Here is a 20,397-nt window from a genome sequence, read left to right as displayed (position 1 = left end):
CAATGAGTCTGACATAATAACACTATAATTCTCTTAACCACTAAAAGGCATTGTATGGCTGCTGGGCTTCTCTGAGTGATCAACAAGGTGGACAAGTTTGCTGATGATGCTAAATTGTTCAGGGTCATTAAAAGTTGAGATTGTGAAGTAATAGTTAAGAGGTGTCATGACAGAAGTTTACAAAATTATGCATTGCGTAGACAAGGATGTTGAGAAAAGTTTTGTTTCCCTCTCTCATAACTCTACAACTGATGGCTATCCAATGAAGCTGAATGTTGGAAGAGTCAGAACAGATAAAAGAAAGTATTTCTCCGCGTAGCCCATGGTTAAACTATGGAACTCACTGCTATAGGAGGCAGCAACGGCCAACAACGTGGGTGGTTTAAAAGAAGCTTAGACAAATTCATGGAAGAGAAGGTTATCAGTGGCTACTAGCCATGATGGCTATATTCTGCCACACATTTGGAAGCAGTGTTGCTTCTGAATACCAGTTTCTGTGAAACCAGAGAGGAAAGAGTGCTCTTGTGCTGGTTTCCCAACAAAGACTAACAGTTTAGTTTATTTAATTTCTTTACTTGTGAACAAACCAGTTCATAAAACACATGCCCAAAGCATTCCAAATGGCTAACCACGCAGGCATTGCAAATACGATATATGAAATATACAAGTACAGCAGGAAAAAGTAAACCCTAAACTGCCCATGTACTGTTTAGATTTCATACAGAGAAAGGTGAGCTTTTGTTCAAACCTGGAACCGAGATGCCATCTGGTGGTCATGAGGAGCAGAGCAGAGGCTGTGTACAAAAGATGGACAGTAATGGCACGTGGGGAGTTCCTCTGCAGAAGGGCACTTGCTGTTTGGGCAATGTACAGCCACTCCCGAAAAGAAGCTCTATGGTAATAGGTTCCTAATGTTGGGAGCTGAAGGAGCTACACATGGTGGTGATGGAATGGGCTTTGTAACAATTGAGGAGCCAGCGCAGCAATCAGCATTCTGTTGTGTGTGGAACAACCAGAAATCATTCCACACGGAAACTCCTGTTTTGAGGCACATCTGTGAACACCTAGGGATAAGAAGCAAACAATAAAGAATGGTTTTAAGTATGCTTAGGGGCTTGGATGTACTCAATAAGGTTTCTGACTTTGTCTTCTTTGAATGGAAGGCCCACGGTGTCATATCACAAGATGCATTTCAGACATCCTGCCTCCTGCCCCATCTTTGGGAAATGGGACACCTTCAAAGTTGGTTTCTAAATCCCAAAAGGAAGAAATAGAAGAGAACACAAAATTCTTAATGAAAATGTATAACATCCTTTTGGAATGGGAAACGAAAGATGAGGAAGTGAAATCAGTAATGATTAAGTGGGCACAAGACACAGGCCACAACATACAATTTGAAGATTGGACAGAACTTTGGAAAGTAAATTTGAAATTCACAGAGTGTATATTGTTAAAGGAAAATTATATGAAGATGATGTATAGATGGTATATCTCACCGGTGAAACTGCCCAAAATATATAAAAATGAACAGAGGGAATGTTGGAGGCGTAAAGAGGTTGAAGGGACTTTTTATCATGGTGGGATTGTAAAAAGGTTAAGGTATACTGGGAAATGATTTACAATGAATTTTAAAAAATGTTTAAAATAATATTTGTTAAACAACCAGAAGGTCATTCTCTGCCTTCTTAACCTTCTTCCTCCCCTCACCTCACATACCTTTATCTCAGCAACTTCAGGAACCATCCTCTATCTTCTCCCCAAGGCAATTCAAAGTCCGCTTTGCAGCACCAAGAGGAAAGCCCAATCCTTAAACGTCCTGTAAGTTTTGCAGCTCTTCCCTAAAGAACTTCCACTCAAGGTGTTTCCATTGATTGGTCTACCATGCTTGGTCCAGAGAGCAGTCCTATAGAAACAGCAATGATACAGTAGCACACAGCCTGGTTTTCTGGTAAAGATCAGTAACAGTTGCCCATTGGCTATGATTTTCTATAACTGCAGAGTGCTGTATTTCTATCCCTTCACATTTCTAATGAAGAATCTGCTATTTTGCATGGAAGTTTTAATCCAGAAGGAATTTAAAGGATTGTGATGGTGTGTCACACTAATTTAGTCCATCCCCATAGGTAGTTCTTAATGAAGACTTTCAGTTTTTGGTTTTCACTTTTCCCAGTGCAAACCCTAGAAGGGTTTAATCAGTGAGGTGCTAGTGACCTAGAGAGGCAACATTCCAATCTGTTGTATTGGGTGTTTTTATTATATATTGGCTTTTCCTGATTTTAAATTGTATTGTTGTTTTAAGCTGCCCTGGCACCTTTTGGTGAAGGGCAAGTGCAAAATCTGATAAATAAACTAACTCTCCTGGGGACCATTCTGTGGACATAACAATGTTCAAGACACACAGTTCTTTTGTCTGCAGAAAGAATGTTCTGGTTATATTTGATGTTGCTTCCCTCCTGGTTAGGTGGTCTAGAAATACTTAAGCAGTAAGAAAAAAATAAGGGTATTTTAAAAAATTAAAATTCACTAGCAACTACAATTTTAATGCAAATATAGTTTCTATGCATATTGCATGTTGGATAGGCGAGAGTGGCTTGTGGTAACACTACAGTGTGCTTTTATGTTATGGGAGTTTCCACTCCCATTGTTCAGCCTGGACACTGAGGTCCAGCTCTGAGGGCCTTCTGGTGGTTTGCTCAATGTGAGAAGTAAAGTTGTAGGGAACGAGGCAGACAGCCTTCTTGGTAGCGGCGCTCGCCCTGTGGAATGCCCTCCCATCAGATGTCAAGGAAATAAACAACTGTCTGACTTTTAGAAGACATCTGAAGGCAGCCCTGTTTAGGGAAGTTTTTAATGTTTGATGTTTTATCGCTTTATTATTTATGATGGGAGCCACCCAGAGTGGCTGGGGAAACCCAACCAGATGGGTGGGGTATAAATAAACTATTATGATTATGACAATTTTATACACAAATTGGGAAAGAGGAGTTGAGCCTGGGAGAGTACATTTCACAGAGAACGGTGGCTAAATGATACAGGGCTTGCTGTTTGCAAACTGCCTCAGAGTTAACCCTGCCATGTCTAAGCAGGGCTGTGGATGACTCCTGAGACTTCCTGCCAGTTAACAATACTTACCTAGATAAAGCAGTGGTCTGACTCAGTTTAGGGAGCCTCATTAACTGCGAACCCTGAAATTTGGGGTCCTCTCCAGATTGGTGGTGAAGTTTTGTAATCGTTTTGTAATGCAAAACCCGTGTTTTGCAGGGCCACCCAAACTGAGTAACTGATACGCAAACTGGGGGTCCTAGGCAATCACCCCAATACCCAACAAAACTGTGACCAACTCAGTGTGTGGCCTTTCTGGTCCCTTCAAATCCAATATTGCCCAATTGCCTCCAGAGCTATTGTTATTTGGGCATCCATGCAAACTCCTATCACCTTATTTTGAATTACGTCTTGAAATGTGCTTTCATGGGGAATAAGATGTTGGATTCAACTTGAAAATGCAAATATAGATGGTAGCGATAATGAGCTTTAAGTGTTAACTTGAAACATTCTTTCAGAAATTAATAAGAGGAACATTTATGCAAATAGCCATGTAAAGATATATACAAGCATCAGATGCAAATATCCATATACACAGTCACTTGTCATTTATTGGAAAAAATCATTTTCAGCAGCACAAATTCCAGAAACATAATTTGTGAGGAGTGAATTAAAGCAGACTAGATACAGGAATGTGTGAGCTTTATATACACAGATTCCATATTTTAAAAGCTGTGGTATGGAGACACCATTTAGTAACTGTAATGTACTGTTAAATTGAGCCCCCAGGAAAATAGCATGTTTACCAGAAGCAGCCATAGAAAATATTTCTTGCCTCCCTTGCATTCCGCCCCCATGCAACAGCCTCAGAAGGATATAAAAAGCTTATTGCCAAACTTAAATGTTTCTATACACCATAAATAAGAAGATAACAAATGATTTGCTTGCTCTTCCTGAAATATCACTTCTTTTTCCTTATATTCCTCCCAGGTGTCATCATTTCTTCAACAATAATTGCCCCATGGCATTCACGCTGATTGACTGGCTTCCCCAGAAACCCCACAGCACCTCTCATACCATAAGTCACGTTACTCGCTTTTACCTGGATTGGTATCTTCCCAATTTGCACAATACACTGTGGCCAATTCTTCTCATTTCGTTGGATAACCTCCACACAGAGATGGGTTCCACACAGAGTAGTATTTCTTGTTCTCTTAGCTTTGCAATGATCTGGCTGTCTTCTCAGAGACCTTTTCTTGCAGTGGCAGCAAGTGTGTTTATCCTGTGTGGCATCTCTAGCTCTTCCAGTTCCAGCCCTGGCAGATGCACAGTGAGCACAGAAGCGGTTTAGTCATGCTGGACACATGACTGTGGACAAAAGCTGGCTCCCTTGGCCTGAAAAAGGAGGTGAGTTCTGCAACCCCATAGTTGCCTTTGACTGGACTTAACCGTCCAGGGGTCCTTTATTTTCCTGCCTTTCACTTCTCTGGACAATCTGTTTCTGAGCATTTGCTGTTTTCTTTCACACTTGGGAGACTTCTTCAGTAAAATTGGCACAAAGCTACATATTACATTGTCACAGCTTATTTTAACAATAACTCTTGGCAATGCTGGAATATGTTCACCAGATACAAAGCACCTGCCCTTGTTTTATATCAGGCATCCCCAAACCGCGGCCCTCCAGATGTTTTGGCCTACAACTCCCATGATCCCTAGCTAACAGGACCAGTGGTCAGGGATGATGGGAATTGTAGTCCAAAACATCTGGAGGGCCGAAGTTTGGGGATGCCTGTTTTATATGTATGAGCAGACACACCCATCCTTGCCATGTCTGAGGCTATGTTGCCCAAACACATTACTACTACTACCGGTATCTACAAACTCCTTGTACTTTTGACTGTCACAGTATGCTACAGAGAGTAGAGTGGTACCTCGGTTTGTGACCACAATCTGTTCTGCCGAAGCGGTCACTCCCCAAAGGCAGGCTTCTGCGCGTGCACAGAGCGCTGATAGAGCGCATCTGCGCGCTGCGCAGAATGTGTCTGCGCATCCGACGCCGTGGAACCCGGATGTAAACACTTCTGGGTCCGCGGCGGTCGCTCGCCGAAGCGGTCGTAAACAGAGGTAGGTGTAAACCAAGGTTTGACTGTACTAGTAAGACAGAATCAGAGAAACATACGTTTGTTCCTATTGTTAACGCACTGTTCCCTAGAACTGGGCTCAATGAGTCTCTGTTGCCATTTTCCAGGAGAGCAATAGACAGTACAGTGGAACCTTGGTTCTCGAACTTAATCCATTCCAGAAGTCCGTTCGACTCCCGAAACCGTTCGAAAACCAAGGTGCAGCTTCCGATTGGCTGCAGGAGCTTCCTGAACTTCCTGGGTTGCACACAAGAGGTTTGCGTGACAAAACGCTGCAGAACAATTGCAAACCTTTGGCACTGGAACTGGAATGGTAAAAAACAGAAATGTTTTATTTGTTTTAAGAATCTCAATAAAAATTACTTTAAAAAAGGACAGAGATCTGTCATGGCATGTTATAATGAAATCCTATGTTTGACTGCTCAGAAGGCAACCCTGGTGAGCTTTTGGGGCATCTTCTAAAGAAGTGTGTTTTAAACTCAGGGTTTGTAATTAATGAAGCTAGTTTAAGGCAACTTCCTAGGTTTATAAGAGTACTGCAACTTTAAATGTGTACATGCTTTGTTAACTTGCTATTTTCACTTTAAATACCAACAACTTATTTTACCCTTTTATTTTCTCCACCCTTGTTAAGTTTCACTAACACCAGCAGCTAGAATCTATTTCCACCTCCAACTTTTTACTGATATGTTGAATTCAGAGTTGTCCTGCTGTACTGCCCTGGAAATCTTCTCTCTGATAACCCTTACCAGCCCCCAAAGACTAACATTTTAAGCTGTTTCACGCTGCAGACAGGCTCTCCTCTTGTCTCTTCAGCCTCAGGCAAGTGCTTTAGCTATCTCCAAAAAGTCTTCAGCCACCTAGCCACTTGCCTCTCAGGTCTTCTTTTCCTTCCCAGGTCTTCTTTTCCTTCCCAGGTCTTCTTTTCCTGGCCCTTCTAGTCCATCCCCTGCCAATCACACAGTCTAGCTGATCATTCTAAACCTGCATCCACTAATTGAAATAATATACAGAGCAGTGCACGGAAACGCTGTTTACCTTCCTGCCACAGTGGTACCTATTTATCTACTTGCACTGTTGTGCTTTCAAACTGCTAGAATGACAGGAGCTGGGACAGAGCAATGGGAGCTCACTCAGTTACAGGGATTCGAAACGCCGACCTTCAGATCAGCAAGCCCAAGAGGAGAGGCGCAGTGGTTTAGACCACAGCGCCACCTGCATCTCTGGTATTTATTGTTGTTGTTGTTTAGTCGTTTAGTCGTGTCCGACTCTTTGTGACCCCTTGGACCATAGCACGCCAGGCACTCCTGTCTTGCACTGCCTCCCACAGTTTGCTCAAACTCATGGTATTTATAAGAGATGCTAAACTGGCTCCCTCCTTGCTGTTCCCCTTCTGACAGGTGAATACATTTTCCTAACACACTTTTGGGAAATGACTGCTTTTAATGAAAGGGCTGGTGCCATGTTGTTCTCGGCATAACTATTTGTATGCCTTTAATAGATTTTATATACACTTCGTATCATATGTTGTTGTTGTTTAGTCATTTAGTCATGTCTGACTCTTCGTGACCCCATGGACCATAGCACGCCAGGCACTCCTGTCTTCCACTGCCTCCCGCAGTTTGGTCAAACTCATGTTCGTAGCTTCGAGAACACTGTCCAACCATCTTGTCCTCTGACGTCCCCTTCTCCTAGTGCCCTCCATCTTTCCCAACATCAGGGTCTTTTCCAAGGATTCTTCTCTTCTCATGAGGTGGCCAAAGTATTGGAGCCTGAGCTTCACGATCTGTCCTTCCAGGGAGCACTCAGGGCTGATTTCCTTCAGAATGGATAGGTTTGATCTTCTTGCAGTCCATGGGACTCTCAAGAGTCTCCTCCAGCACCATAATTCAAAAGCATCAATTCTTCGGCGATCAGCCTTCTTTATGGTCCAGCTCTCACTTCCATACATCACTACTGGGAAAACCATAGCTTTAACTATACGGACCTTTGTCGGCAAGGTGATGTCTCTGCTTTTTAAGATGCTGTCTAGGTTTGTCATTGCTTTTCTCCCAAGAAGCAGGCGTCTTTTAATTTCGTGACTGCTGTCACCATCTGCAGTGATCAAGGAGCCCAAGAAAGTAAAATCTCTCGTATCATATACTTTGTATCATTCATAACAAATAATAATTATATACTGTATATGCATATGTATATATGTGTGTGTGTCTATATGTATGTGTGTCTATATGTGTGTGTGTGTGTGTGTGTGTGTGTGTGTGTATATATATATATATATATATATATATATATATATATATACACACATACATACACACACACACACACACACATACACACACACATGCATATATAAAATTATTATTTGTTATAAATGATACAAAGTATATGATACGAAGTGTATATAAAATCTATTACACACACACACACACAGTTTCAATTTTAGGCTATTCACGTTTCATTGGTTTTTTAATACTCCGCCCCCCTACGTTTTCAGCGGCTCTCGTTTTCAGCACCCCACTGTAAGCCGTCTTGAGACCCGTCCGGGTAAGGAAAAGGCGGGGTATCACTAAAGGGCAAGGCTATCAGCCGCGTTTCCTGACGCTTTAAAATGACCAGCGATCATTTCGCTTTAACTCTCCGACCGGGCCGTCAGAGAAAACCAGCCTCCCTGGTCGAGGACAGCGGCGTAGCAGAGTCCTTTAAAACCTTTAAAATTAGGGGGCAGGCAGCCCGTGAGTCGTCCCCCCCATCCCTTCCCCTTCACTTTCCTGCGCGTAAGCCGCACATATACCGCTCCTTCCCGAAAAGGCTCCTTTCCCCGGTCCTCCTGCGCCGCTCTGCCGGCAGGGGCCGCTGTGGAGCCTCCCCGGCGCGCGGCTGCCGGAACAAGCCCGCTCTTGCCCTGACGCGACTAGGCGATCCCCGTCATATGACCCACGTCGCGCGGGGAGCGGGAGGCAGCAGGAGCAGCAAGCAGGAGAACCAGGAGAAGCAGCCGCCGCCGGATTCGGCCTCGAGGCGCCGTCGCAAGAAGGAGCGTCGGAGGCACGAGGAAGGGAAGGCGAGGGAAGGGAGACGAGAAGCGCGCTGGTTGCTGCCGCTGCCTCTACCGCCGCCACCACCTGCACCCCCCTCCCCCCCCATCATGCTGGCGCTGTTGTCTCGGCTGCTGGACTGGTTCCGGTCGCTGTTCTGGAAGGAGGAGATGGAGCTGACGCTGGTCGGGCTGCAGTACTCGGGGAAGACCACCTTCGTCAACGTCATCGCGGTGAGATGCGTGATTTCACACCCCGGGGAGTCCCTACTTTGCCCCCTCCCGCCTCTCCTTTGATACCCGCTTGAGCTAGAGATGGGCGGCTGCTCTCGCTCCTCCCCTCTTTGGCCCCAGTCAAATGCATGCACAGTAATTTTTCCATTAGTTGTAGAGTGGGGTTGTGTTTTTTGGGTGGGTGGGTGGGGGAAGAGGAACACCAAATGGTTATTTTAAAAGCGACTCCCCGCCCCGCCCTCGGCTTTCCCTCCGCCTCCTGCAGCCCATTGAGTTCTGCCCCGTGCGGGGGTTAAAAGTCCCAGCACTTTGGGGGAGCATGTGAGGGAAAAGGCCACGCCATCTCCTTAGGATAGGGCAAAGGGCCTTTCCACTTTCTTTCCGGGGTGGGCTGGCATTCAGACGTGCAGCTTGCTCACATGTCAAGCGGTACAACCGGGGGACAGGAGAAGAGTTTAGGGACTTAATTCTGCTGTTTCCCGGACCTAGGCGAGCCGTGGAGGTTGGGGTGGGGATGAGCCAGGTGATGCTTTCGCCCACTTGGTTGCCTCCAGACACTCAACGTGGATTCAAGGAGTTCTGGAGGAGGGCTGGACTAGGGAATGGTGGGTGTTAGCCTGCCTTGCCCAGCCCTGTCATGTCTTAGGCAGGTCTGAAGCTCTTTGCATAGCAAGCCTTGTTTGGGATGGGCAAAAGAAGAAGCTGCAACTCTTCTCCCTGAAGCTGCTATAATCCTGACTCTCTGTGGGTGTGACTTTCCCAGTGGAGAACACTTTTCTCTCCCCAGTGTTTGTGGGGGGACCAAGGGCCTGCCTGCTTTTAACTGACTTTGCTTTGGTTTGGAGATGACTTCCTGAGCCTTTCTCTCTCTGGTGGAAGTTAACAGTTGGGCATGTTGCTCAAAATTAATAATACAAGACCAGTGTGCACTCAAGAGTGGTGTTAAGGTGCCACATGAGTTTAAGTAAGGATGGGCCTAGCCAATATTTGGAGGCTATCCAGAAACCCTAGGTATGTCTGAGCTCTTTCAAGACATTTAAAATATAAATGTTATCTATTTTGTTTGAAGGTTTTTCTAGGGCACCTTTAAGGATAAAAAAACCTTGCTTGCTAAGATGACGTAAACCCTCTGAAGGGCAACACTTAAGCAGTTTGTGGTATACTCAAACATATATATCTTCTCCAGGTACTTCCTCTGAAAGAAGTTTGGAAGGTGGTGGCACTGTCTTTCTGGCTGTGTCTATGGAGGGCTCTCCCCAGTGAGGCCTGCTTGATGTCAGTATTAACATCATTTTGGTGCCAGGTTGGCATACCTCTTTTTCCAGACTCTTTAGAGGTTTCAGTCTTTACTTTCTTTTTCTTTTGTTTGTATTTGGGAGTATCATTTTACCATCACTTAAACCTGATGATGGTTTTTTAATTGTTTATGTAAGTTACTACTTTTATTGGATGACTACATGTACATGGGACACGGGTGGTGCTGTGGGTTAAACCACGCAGCCTAGGGCTTGCCGATCGGAGGGTCGGCAGTTCGAATCCTCACGGCGGGGTGAGCTCCCGTTGCTTGGTCCCTGCTCCTGCCAACCTAGCAGTTCGAAAGCACGTCAAAGTGCAAGTAGATAAATAGGTACCGCTACAGCGGGAAGGTAAACAGCGTTTCCGTGTGCTGCTCTGGTTCACCAGAACCGGCTTAGTCATGCTGGCCACATGACCCGGAAGCTGTACGCCGGCTCCCTCGGCCAATAACGCAAGATTTCCCCCCTCGGTGCATTAACAATAGGAGGGTGGGGTCAGGTTGCTGTTTGGGATGGGGCAAGAAACCTTCCACAATGGACTCAGCTGCAGAATGTGCCTCTCAGTTTAGCCATTAACTTGCTTATCTATGCTGAAGTTGCCTCATAAAAAGCTTTGATGATGTCTTTCTAAATGACTTGATTGCATCACTTCCAACAAACAAGATGCTACATTTTCTTGATTGTTGTGTGCCATTATCAGGGGCATGCAGCATTGTCTTGCTAGATTAAATCTAAAACAGTGCTCTTACTTTGGGGGGCAAACTGGCCTCTACTTACTACACTTAAGATCGTTTTTGGCTTTGGTAGGCCTACTTCTGTCAGTTCTGTAGGTTTTAATGGTAGCAGTTTGTTGGATAAATTTAGTCCGTAATATGGTTCTAAAAGACAACAAAACAGCTTCCTTGCAGGCCTGGGAAATGCTTTCTGGTCTGTACTGGCTTGGGACCATTGGAGTGTAATGTGCTTTGCTTGTAGATATTTTTGTCCTGTTTGTTGCTTAGACCTTGCCTCAAACACAGTACAGTAATGAAACTTCTGAGGGGATCTTCTAAATGAGATCTGAAACTGTTTGCATTTTACTTTTCTAAAAGTAGTGCTTATGACAAAGAGTGAGCAAAAGAATAGTTTGGAAAATTAGGAGTGTGATCCTTACCATGTTTGCTTGGAAACGAGTTAGTAGGGCTTATTCCCAAATTACCGTAGTAGGGGTTAGGTCCATAGATGAAGCATTTTTTCAATTTTTTCAGGGAAACATCTTGAGTCTGAGTCTTGACAAGATTGCATCTGTAAATACTACTAAGCAACTACTGTAGAATGATTTAAATATCTTCTTGTGAACGCCCTGAGATCTTTTGATAAAGAGCAGTATATAAACAACAACAACAACAAAAACAACAACAACATTTTGCACTTGAGCTTTGTGTTACTGTATTAAGTTCAAAGAACATCATTGTGTGGTAGGCATATGCTCCATAATAGTGATAGGCTCATTTGAGATGCCTTCTAAATACAGTGGCACCTCGGTTTATTATGCCATATTACAACTTAACAGGAATAAAATAAGCCAGGTATGTGTTGAATACTGGGAACCATACCCTCTTCCCAAATCATAGAAACCACTGTTGGAAGTCAAGGTGCCTACCGTGTTTCCCCTATTTTAAGACGTAGTCATAAAGTAAGCCAGGGCAGCAATTTTAAGCATTTGAGAAATATAAGACATACCCTGAAAATAAGACATACCTCCATGTCTGCCAACTCGGGGCCTGAAACCGGCTGCTGCAGCGCGGGGCGCTCAGCAGCAGCAAGCGCTCGGAGCGCCCAGGCGCGGGCAAAGCAAGGAAGCAGAACATGGAGGTGCTGATCAGCTGGAGTGCGGGAATCAGCTGTTCCTGGCTCAGCTGTAGCGCGCGCTTAGGAGGAATGCAGCAAAGTCAGCCCTGAGGAGGGAAAATGGCATTTTAAAACGCCATTTGAAGCGCCCACCTCGCGAAGGAAAAGCGCCCCGCTGGCCGCCACCCTGCCCAAACCAGGGCTCTCTCCCCTCAGTCACCCCCAGCTGCCCCGCTGCCGCTCTACCCTCCCTCAACTGCCCCTTCTTCCCCAGCCGGCTGCCCGCGTTCCTCCAGCCGGGGCGCACAGCGGGGAAAGGGTGTGCGGCGGCTGAGGCGAACAGAGGTGGCCGGTTGCCCGGGGGTGGGACGGTCAAAAAGGCGGGCGAGAAGGGAAGGAAGCTCTTTGCTCGCCGCCTCCTCTCTCCCTCTCTCCCACTGGGTGCCTTGGCCCTGGGGAGCCACAAGGAGCCGCAGCGAACGCAGAGGAACAGGCGGCCAGGGGTGGGTCGCTTTCTCCGCCTCCTCGGAGTTTGGCTCCGTATCTGGGAAGGAGCGAGCCCGGAACTGCCTCCCAGCCGGCAGCCCCTGAGGAGCCGCCGCCGCCGCCGCCCTCAAACTTCTTTTCCCTCAGGCGGCTGCAGCGGCCTCCACCTGGCCCGGCCGAGGAGGCCTGCCTCCCCGCCGCCCGGAACTGGCGGCTGCAGCATTGGAAAAGACTCCTGGATGAAGCCCTCTCTCCAGGCAGAAGAGAAGCTGGGGGTTTGTGAGTTGACCCCAGGACAATAGTGGGCAGTGTGGAGGGATGCAGAATGAAGTCGGGCAGATCATACCGTAATACACCCCACCGAAAATAAGACACCCTGTGTTTGTTTGTTTGTTTGGGGGAGTTATAAGACGGTGTCTTAAAAAAGGGGAAACACGGTAGGTGATAAAAGAACTGGATATCTTTCCAGCCCAATTTAAAGGAGTGTAAATTTCTTATGTAGAAGTAATGTCCTTTTGCATTTAAAAAGTAAACAATTTAATTTAATCATTTAGCCTGTTAAAGAAAAGTACCATTCATTGGACGGGGTGGGAGAAGGATTGGTTCTTCGAATTGAAATTGTGTAACTTACTGCTTGGTTGGGATCTAACACATCTCAAGACTTAACTGGCTGAAATCTATTAAATATGTATTCTTGCAAACTCGTTCTTGCGTGAAATAAAAGAGCTTTGTCGGCTTCAGTATTAAACCTCAATGGTTTGTGTTTCTGTCACTTGGACTGTATGCTAGTGATGATAGGAATCTTTATTCTGTGATGATTGCAACTGATAAGCACCTAAGAAAATGCAGGGTTGAACATAAGTCATACTGTAGACCCATTAATACGGTAGAATGACTAACCTAGGTCTGCTCATTTCAGTGGCTCTACCCTGAGTAAAACTTGGGTGGGTACAATCCACTGTGCTTCGCCTTGGTATTGGATCTATTGCCAAGAGCAGGCTTTCTCAGACTCGGCCCTCCAGATGTTTTTGGCGTACAACTCCCAAGATCCCTAGTTGGCAGGACCAGTGGTCAGGGATGATGGGAATTGTAGTCTCAAAACATCTGGAGGGCCGAGTTTGAGGAAGCCCGGCCAAGAGTGAAGTTCCCTATCCTTCCAAGGTAAGTATAAAATATTGCATTCTAATAGCTTGCCAGCCTGACAGCTCAGTTATATATGGGTAGTCTGGTAGTAAGGATTTCAGTTAAATATAAAAATGGCTAATAGAAAAGACTTGACTAATGTTACCAGAACTTGAACAACATATTAACCACCTGCATTATTATTATTCCATCAATAATAAGGTCAGGGATGTTTGTGTGGCATGTGAAGCTTGAGTAGGGAAGGAAGCTGATTCTCTTTAATTTAAACAACTTAAGGTTGCAGTCTTTTACAAGCTTACATGTGGGTAAATTTCATTGAATTCAATGAGGCTTGTGTCTGAGTGTGCATTTTTTAGGATTTCACTGTAAAAGTAAGATAGTATGTGTGGGCTGGGAATATCTTACAACTTTACTTTCAGCTGAGCGTTATCATTCCAAGTGCCTGCCTGAGCAACTTCAAGGGAGCTAAGCTAGCCTAAATGCTTCCATACTGTACTGGGACTAAATGTTTTGAGAGCTGGATTCCCAGAACTTTCAATTCTAGGAGAAAGGCTGGTCATTGCTTGGTGTAGGCTCTTATCCAGTCATCAGCCAAACTGGATCATTACTTGTTTTCTGGACAGATGTAGTAATAGCATGACTCATGAGGGTGATAGTCTGGCTTCTTTGTGAGTGCAACCTCCTCTATCTGAACTCCAAATATTTAAGACTGCTGAAGTAATCTTCAATTGCTAAGCAAAAACTTGGGATTTAGCAAACTTGGGGTGCATTTTTAGAAACACAAACTAATACCATAAAAAAATTCCTTCAGTAGCACCTTAAAGACCAACTAAGTTTTTATTTTGGTATAAGCTTTCGTGTGCATGCACACTTCTTCAAACTAATACCAGTCTATGAATATCAGCATACTGATTTTAACATCAATAAGAGAAAGCAGAGCTGTATCTGCTCTCCTAACCTTTTCTGAATATCCTTGGCAGTAGTTGAATGGCTACTGCTGCTGCGTAACCCTGTGTTGGTTTTTGGCATTTGGGGAATTACCCAACTTGATGTTTGTAGCATTGAGAAGCCTGGCATCGAAAATGCTATGACAAGCCTTTGGAGAGGAGAGGCTCTCTGCTTTAAATGCTCCTGGATATCTTATGCAGGGTGGAACATGCTGCAGTTGTGGATGGAAATAGAAGTGATGAGGGAAGTAATGATGTGGCTCTTGTAGAAGTAAGGTACCTCCTCCTGCTGTGTCACAAGGAGTAATGACACTGTACACTTGCTGCTGCAGGCTTCAGCTGTCTGTGTAACACACAAACACCTCCAGAAATCTATTGGGCAATAAAATAAAAACCGTCCTGTCTGCTTGCATGCACCCTTGTTGATTATAGTGACATCTTTGCTTCAAAGAGGGCGAAGTTGCTGCTTCTCTTGGCTTCCCCGAGTAGCTTGCCACATGCAACCCTGGTGAGGGTTCTGTTTTTGTATCTGCTGCTTATCCAAACAATTAATACTTAAATCTTAATAGTTGGAAGGGACACAAGGGACATCTAGTCCTACCCCCTGCAATGCAGGGATCTCAGCTAAAGCATTCATGGCAGATGGCCATCCAACCTCTGCTTGAAAACTTCCAAGGAAGGAGAGTCCACCACTTTTTGTGGGAGTCTGTTCCACTCCTGAACAGCTCTTACTGTCAGATTGCAGCTGGAGTAGATGAAACCATGTTTGATGTCAGATTGCAGCATGATGTCAGATTGCAGCTGGAGTAGATGAAACCATGATGCACCATGATGTTTCTTCTTTGTGCACTTCTCCCAGCGGTCATTCCTCCTCTAGTCACCACTATGGATGCATTACCTGACTGCCTGCCTGTCACTGGGCACCACGTCTGCCCCACATGGCAGGGTCTGGAAAACAAGTCTTATGAGGGAGTTTAGCCTGAATTAGAAGAGTCTGAAAGGAGATAGGATAGCCATCTTCCAATATCTCAAGGGCTTTCACATAGAAGATGGAACAAGCTTGTTTTCTCCTGCTGCAGAGTGTAGGACCCAAGCCAATGGATTCAAGTTACAAGTAATGAGATTCTGACTAAACAGGAAGAACTTTCTGATGGTAAGAGCTGTTTGACGGTGGAACAGACTCCCACAAGAGGTGATAGACTCTCCTTCCTTGGAGATTTTTAAGCAGAGGTTGGATGGGTGCTTTAGTTGAGATTCCAGCTTAGCAGGTGTTGACTAGATGACCCCTGGGATCCCTTCCAACTCTACAATTCTGTGCTTGCTGCTGTGTGGGGGGGGGGAAACAAGTGAAAGTTCAGGTTTTCAAGAGTGACAAGACCATAGTGAAAGGTTGTGCAGCTTCTTGTAGGAGACCCTTGTCTAATTGGCCACTTCTGATGAGGATTGATGACTCAAGTGCAAGATATTTATGTGGTGTAGCTTTTCATGAATGCTGAAATCAAACACTGGTGTGTTTATGCCTCCGTCAGTCAGCTGACCTGGCTCCTCAACATCAGTCGTTGCCCTGTAAGCAACATGTGTTAATCTGCAGCCATGCTTTTTGTGCTTGCTTTAGTTTAAAATCTCCTGTCAGGGGGGCATGGTCACTCTGACAGGCTATCAATGAGCAGAAAGGGCCGCATTAAAAGTGAAAGAATGCTACAACTATGAATTCAATAATCCTTTTTATAACTGAAGGCATCCAGATTCTAAAGAACCAGTGCATGTTTGCATATCACTCCCACATCTGAAAAGACAAGGACATGAAATAGGACCACAAAATCTCCATAGATCTCCAAACAGATCACTGTGTCAGGATTCGAGGTGTTTTAGTGATTATTGGTATCCTACTAAACCTGGAGAGGTCTAGTATTAAATGCCCATTCTGCCATGAGGCTTGCTGGCTAAACTAGGGCCAGCCACTGTCTTATCTTACTTCACAGGGTGGTTGTGAGAATAAAATGGGGGGAAGGGAGGACATTGCAAAGCCATGTTGACGCCAGTGTGTGTGCACTGCATTGTGCCGGTGAATCCAGTTGAGTAAAATGGCTTCTTGATCCTTACCCTCAAGTCCTACTTGGGACAGTGTTGCAGAGACCTTTATGTAAGAAATTACAATCTTTGGAAAAAACAGATGTCGCTGTTTATACTTCACAACTTTTTTGCACTAGACCTTGATTTTCCACTCCCACTTGGCTCCAACTGCTAGTAGCCTTGGGACTACAGAGCTGGAGGGAAGTATTATTTGCAGTGTTAGAAACAGCTAGGAGCCAAATGGTTTCCGGGACCTGGGTTGTGGGTGCCAAAACAGAATGTCTAGTCACTGGGGGGATGGGACACTTTTATTATTTTGATATGCATGAACTAATACGCAATTCATATAAGAGACATCTTGTTAATATCACATTTTTATCAGAAATTGTTAATAAATGTTTCATTTGGCGTTTACAATAAAAATATTGGTACCATACTTCAGTTTTCAAAACACTCTACTCTTTATTGTTAAACTCCTTAACATATTGTCTGTCTTTAACATATACTTTGAGGCTTCAAAGCACGTACATTTCAGTAATCTTTGAGTGTCAGGCAGGCGCAAAAATGGCACCCAGACTTTTTGAGGTGCTCGCAAATGGAGAATATTTAGGGGCAAAATGTGTTGGGCGCCCTGCTAAATTTGAACTCTGATTATTTGGCCACATGCATCTACCAGGAGTCTATTACTGCTGGACTGTTTGGGATTAGGGTGTGTGGTGTTGTTGCAATCTGCTATATATGGTGCTCTGAGAGTAGTGGAAGTCACCCATTAAAGCAACATTTCCACTTTTGGATATTTCATTACATGCTTGTTATTGCATAATTTAATATTGCAACAGCATTAATCTTTGTTCTGATACTAGCAATTGTCAGTGTGGAAAACTGGAATGTTCCAAATGGAGTGGGAAGCTATGGATGTATGTTTCTAGATCTCTTAAAAGATTTTTTTACCTCCCAAGTTTAGATAATGTGTTCGGTTTTTATCCAGTTTTACAATGAATTTTTATTGTGTTATTCTCTATGGTTTGTTTTTATGCATACTACTTAGAAATGCTTAGGGTTAAGCAGTGTATGAATGCCATACATTCACACACACACACACACACACACACACACACACACTCACACTCACACTCACACTCACTCTACAGTAGCCTAACAATAGGACAACTTTCAGAAACTTGTACTTACTGCTTTGTTCTACTGAATCAGACTTTAGGTTCAACATCAGTCTAGGGCAGTGATGGGCAACCTTTTGAGCTTGGTGTGTCAAAATTCGCCAAAAAACCGAGCATAACTTGGGTGGTGTGTCACTTCGAGAAACCCCCCCCCATAATTTCACGATATTTATAGTTTAAATAACAAAAATGTATAATTGTAATATATAACTGTAATTAATAAACCAAAAACTAATTATTTAACCAAACCAAACCAAAAACCCCTTATTTATCACAAAGTGCCCAGAGTTGTTGAGTTTTTTGGGGGGAGCTGCTAACCAAAGTTTTGGAGGTTTTTTTGGGGGGTGCAAAAGTTGCTTTGCTCTTTTGGGGGGGATGCCCCAAAGCTGCTGCGTTTTCTTGGGGGGGAAAGAGAACAGAAATAAAGGCCGAATAATACCTTCGCTGGAATTAACACGCAGCACCGACATAGTCTGCCAAAACGCCAAAAAAAAAAAAAAAAAACAGCACAGAACGGGTTAAAAAACAAACGCTGTTACACCAAATCATTGTCTGCCAAAGCGCCAGAAAAACAGCACAGAAAGGGTTAAAAAACCAATATCACCAACAACAACAGCTCGAATGGGCCGATGGGGCGCGTGCCAGCAGTGAGGGCTCTGCGTGTCACGTCTAATACGCGTGTCATAGGTTCGCCATCACTGGTCTAGGGATTATCACTGTAGGTGGTGGTTCCCCACCTACAAAATTTGTGTCCTAACTGCTTTCAGTTTGAGCACAGCAAACTATGATCTGACAAGTATCATATTATTTACGTGAACTGATAGTTACGTATGCATTTGCATGGTTTTAGTGAATAATATATATAGGGCTACTATGATTCTGTGGTGTAGTGACAACTCTTGGAAGACCTTTTTTATGCTGACTGGCCAACACAGCTGTTTGAAGCTATTTTGACCGGCCAGTCATTTTAATGATTGTTTTGCACTGTTTATTGATTTAATGTGTTGCTTATGCTGCCGTTATATTTCTGTATACAGGTATAAGTACTTCTATAAATAAATAGTGTTAAAATCTCCGTTGTGCCCCTGGTGGTCTTGGGAAAGTTGTCAGTCTCTTTGTCTGAACCGCTTCACAGGAAAACCATGTGCCACCCGGAACTCCCTGGAAGAAGGGTGCAGTACGGTACATGTAGAAGTTTACAATTATGGCTTGTAAGCACTGTAAATCTTGGATCGAGTAGGTACATGCATATGAGAAAAGAATAAGCATTTCTCATGTAAGATTTAGAGACTAAAATTTCTCACAATCTTAAAATTGTAGGTCTGTCAGTGTATGCTGAACTTATGCTAAATAAATGTTAATGTTTCTGCAAGTTGTCTGGCATGGAGATTTGGTGATGCTGTGGAGAGAGCTAAGCATCAAAGAAACAGCACCACGCGTGTTGTAGGATTATATTTACTTGTTAAATGGCTATTGTAGCTGAAAGACTGCTTGGGTAATGAAAGATGTCTAGCAAGCAGGATGTGATGACTTGCTTTTCAAAGCAATCCTAACTTTGATTCTGCAGAACATACTGAAGCTAATATTTTGGTAACAGGCTCTAGACAAACCAATAATATAATTCCTGTGTTGATATATGTTGTTTAGTAAATTTATCTCCCACCTTGCTTGCACCATGGCAAACGAGGTGGCATACATTGCATTCCCAGGCAGTTTCCCACCTGGGCACTTTGCAAACTGAAATTTACTTAGCTTCAGCAAAAGGCTGCATCGTGTGCCTTCGGGCAGTGACCTACTGTGGTTGCCTTGGTCAATAACTTCCATCTGAATTGGACAGAAGCACTATAGTCATTCATTCTTCTGGACCTCTCAGGGATGCTTGATATAGTGAGGCCATCAAATCCTTTTGGATAACTTGTTAGACATGGGAACTGAGGTCACTACTTGGCATTGGTTCCGCCCTACCTGACAGAGGTGCTGCAAAGTTTTATCATATGCTTGCAACACCTGTATGCAACTATGGGAAAAGATGGCTAAGCATGCGATGTCATTATTATTCTGATGTTGCCCATCTTCCATTTCCATCAAATCCAGAAGCAGTGGGCTCAGTTCTTGAAAAGATGCTAGCCTTCATTCAGCCCACATCCATGCACAAGCAAGTTCAAGACAGTAGAGTTTAAATGGCTAACCTTGGGTTTCTTAGTCAGATGTTTGCCTGCCCTGGGCTAGCCCTCTCCCTCCTAAAGGCCAAGGTGCAAGCTGGCTTTTCTGCTTGGTTTTTAAATGGTGGTGACAATCTGTTATACCATTCACCAGCTCTGACGGAGTTCATTTGGAACAAGGGTTTGGTGCCTGTCTTCTGTGCTTTGGTAACTATGGGGCAGCCTTCTGAACATGAGGGCACCTCCCATATGTACGTCCTCAGTACTTGAAAGAGATGCTGGAAGTGAGCTGCTTTTTGACAGATAATCACAGTACAGTATTTTAGGGAGGCATTTTAGATGCAGAAGGATTATTCTCTTCTCTGCTACTCTTATGCAACCAGCTAACTTTGACATCGTGGTACACTCGTATAACTTGTTTTCCTACTTTGCTCTGTCGGCAGTTTCCAGTGCTTTACATGCATATTCTGGCAGCATTTAATAACATGCAAGATTACTTTTGATTATTTGCACATCTTTTGCACATCTTTTGCACATTTTAACAAATACAATGGCTATAAAAGTTATTTTATGCTGTTAGCGACCTCAGTTCCAAACCTTTCATTGCATTTTTTTTTTGTTGGAGTTGAGCAAGTCCACCACACATGGAAATAACTGTATTCCTTCTGATACTTCCAAAACTGGTATGCTTTGTTTAACTTCTTTGGAATAGTAATCTGCTTTGTCATGAGCTTAAAAGGGTGTATCCAACACTTGCTCTGCTAGCGCAGCAGACTTTTGCTTGCTCAGTGGAGCTTTCCTCTCTCTTTTCTCCTGCAGCCCCTCAGAA

At 44.1% G+C, this 20,397-nt stretch overlaps 1 protein-coding gene and 1 long non-coding RNA gene across 3 annotated transcripts in view; one reads left to right on the top strand and one right to left on the bottom strand.

The window, feature by feature from the left end:
* Window positions 1-546: 546 nt before the first annotated feature.
* Window positions 547-4,277, bottom strand: LOC148686963 (uncharacterized). 2 transcript variants are annotated; one of them, XR_015948272.1, is made up of 3 exons: window positions 4,145-4,277; window positions 1,717-1,903; window positions 547-1,064 (listed from the first exon to the last, which is right to left on the bottom strand). It is a non-coding gene; the product is annotated as an uncharacterized LOC148686963 (long non-coding RNA). The 2 variants fall into 2 exon arrangements; XR_015948271.1 differs by lacking the exon at window positions 4,145-4,277 and having other exon boundaries at window positions 1,717-3,429.
* Window positions 4,278-8,126: 3,849 nt separating this feature from the next.
* The window catches only part of ARL8B (ARF like GTPase 8B), a 29,463-nt gene continuing 17,192 nt past the window's right edge, over window positions 8,127-20,397 (top strand). Inside the window, exon 1 of the mRNA XM_035106586.3 lies at window positions 8,127-8,454. Coding sequence (XP_034962477.2) covers window positions 8,332-8,454 — 123 coding nt within the window. The 5' untranslated portion in view covers window positions 8,127-8,331. The remainder of the gene's footprint in view (window positions 8,455-20,397) is intronic.

Source organism: Zootoca vivipara, chromosome 2, assembly GCF_965207765.1.
Source record: "Zootoca vivipara chromosome 2, rZooViv2.hap1.1, whole genome shotgun sequence".
In the NCBI taxonomy this organism is placed as follows: domain Eukaryota; kingdom Metazoa; phylum Chordata; class Lepidosauria; order Squamata; family Lacertidae; genus Zootoca; species Zootoca vivipara.
This window is presented reverse-complemented; position numbering and strand designations above follow the sequence as displayed.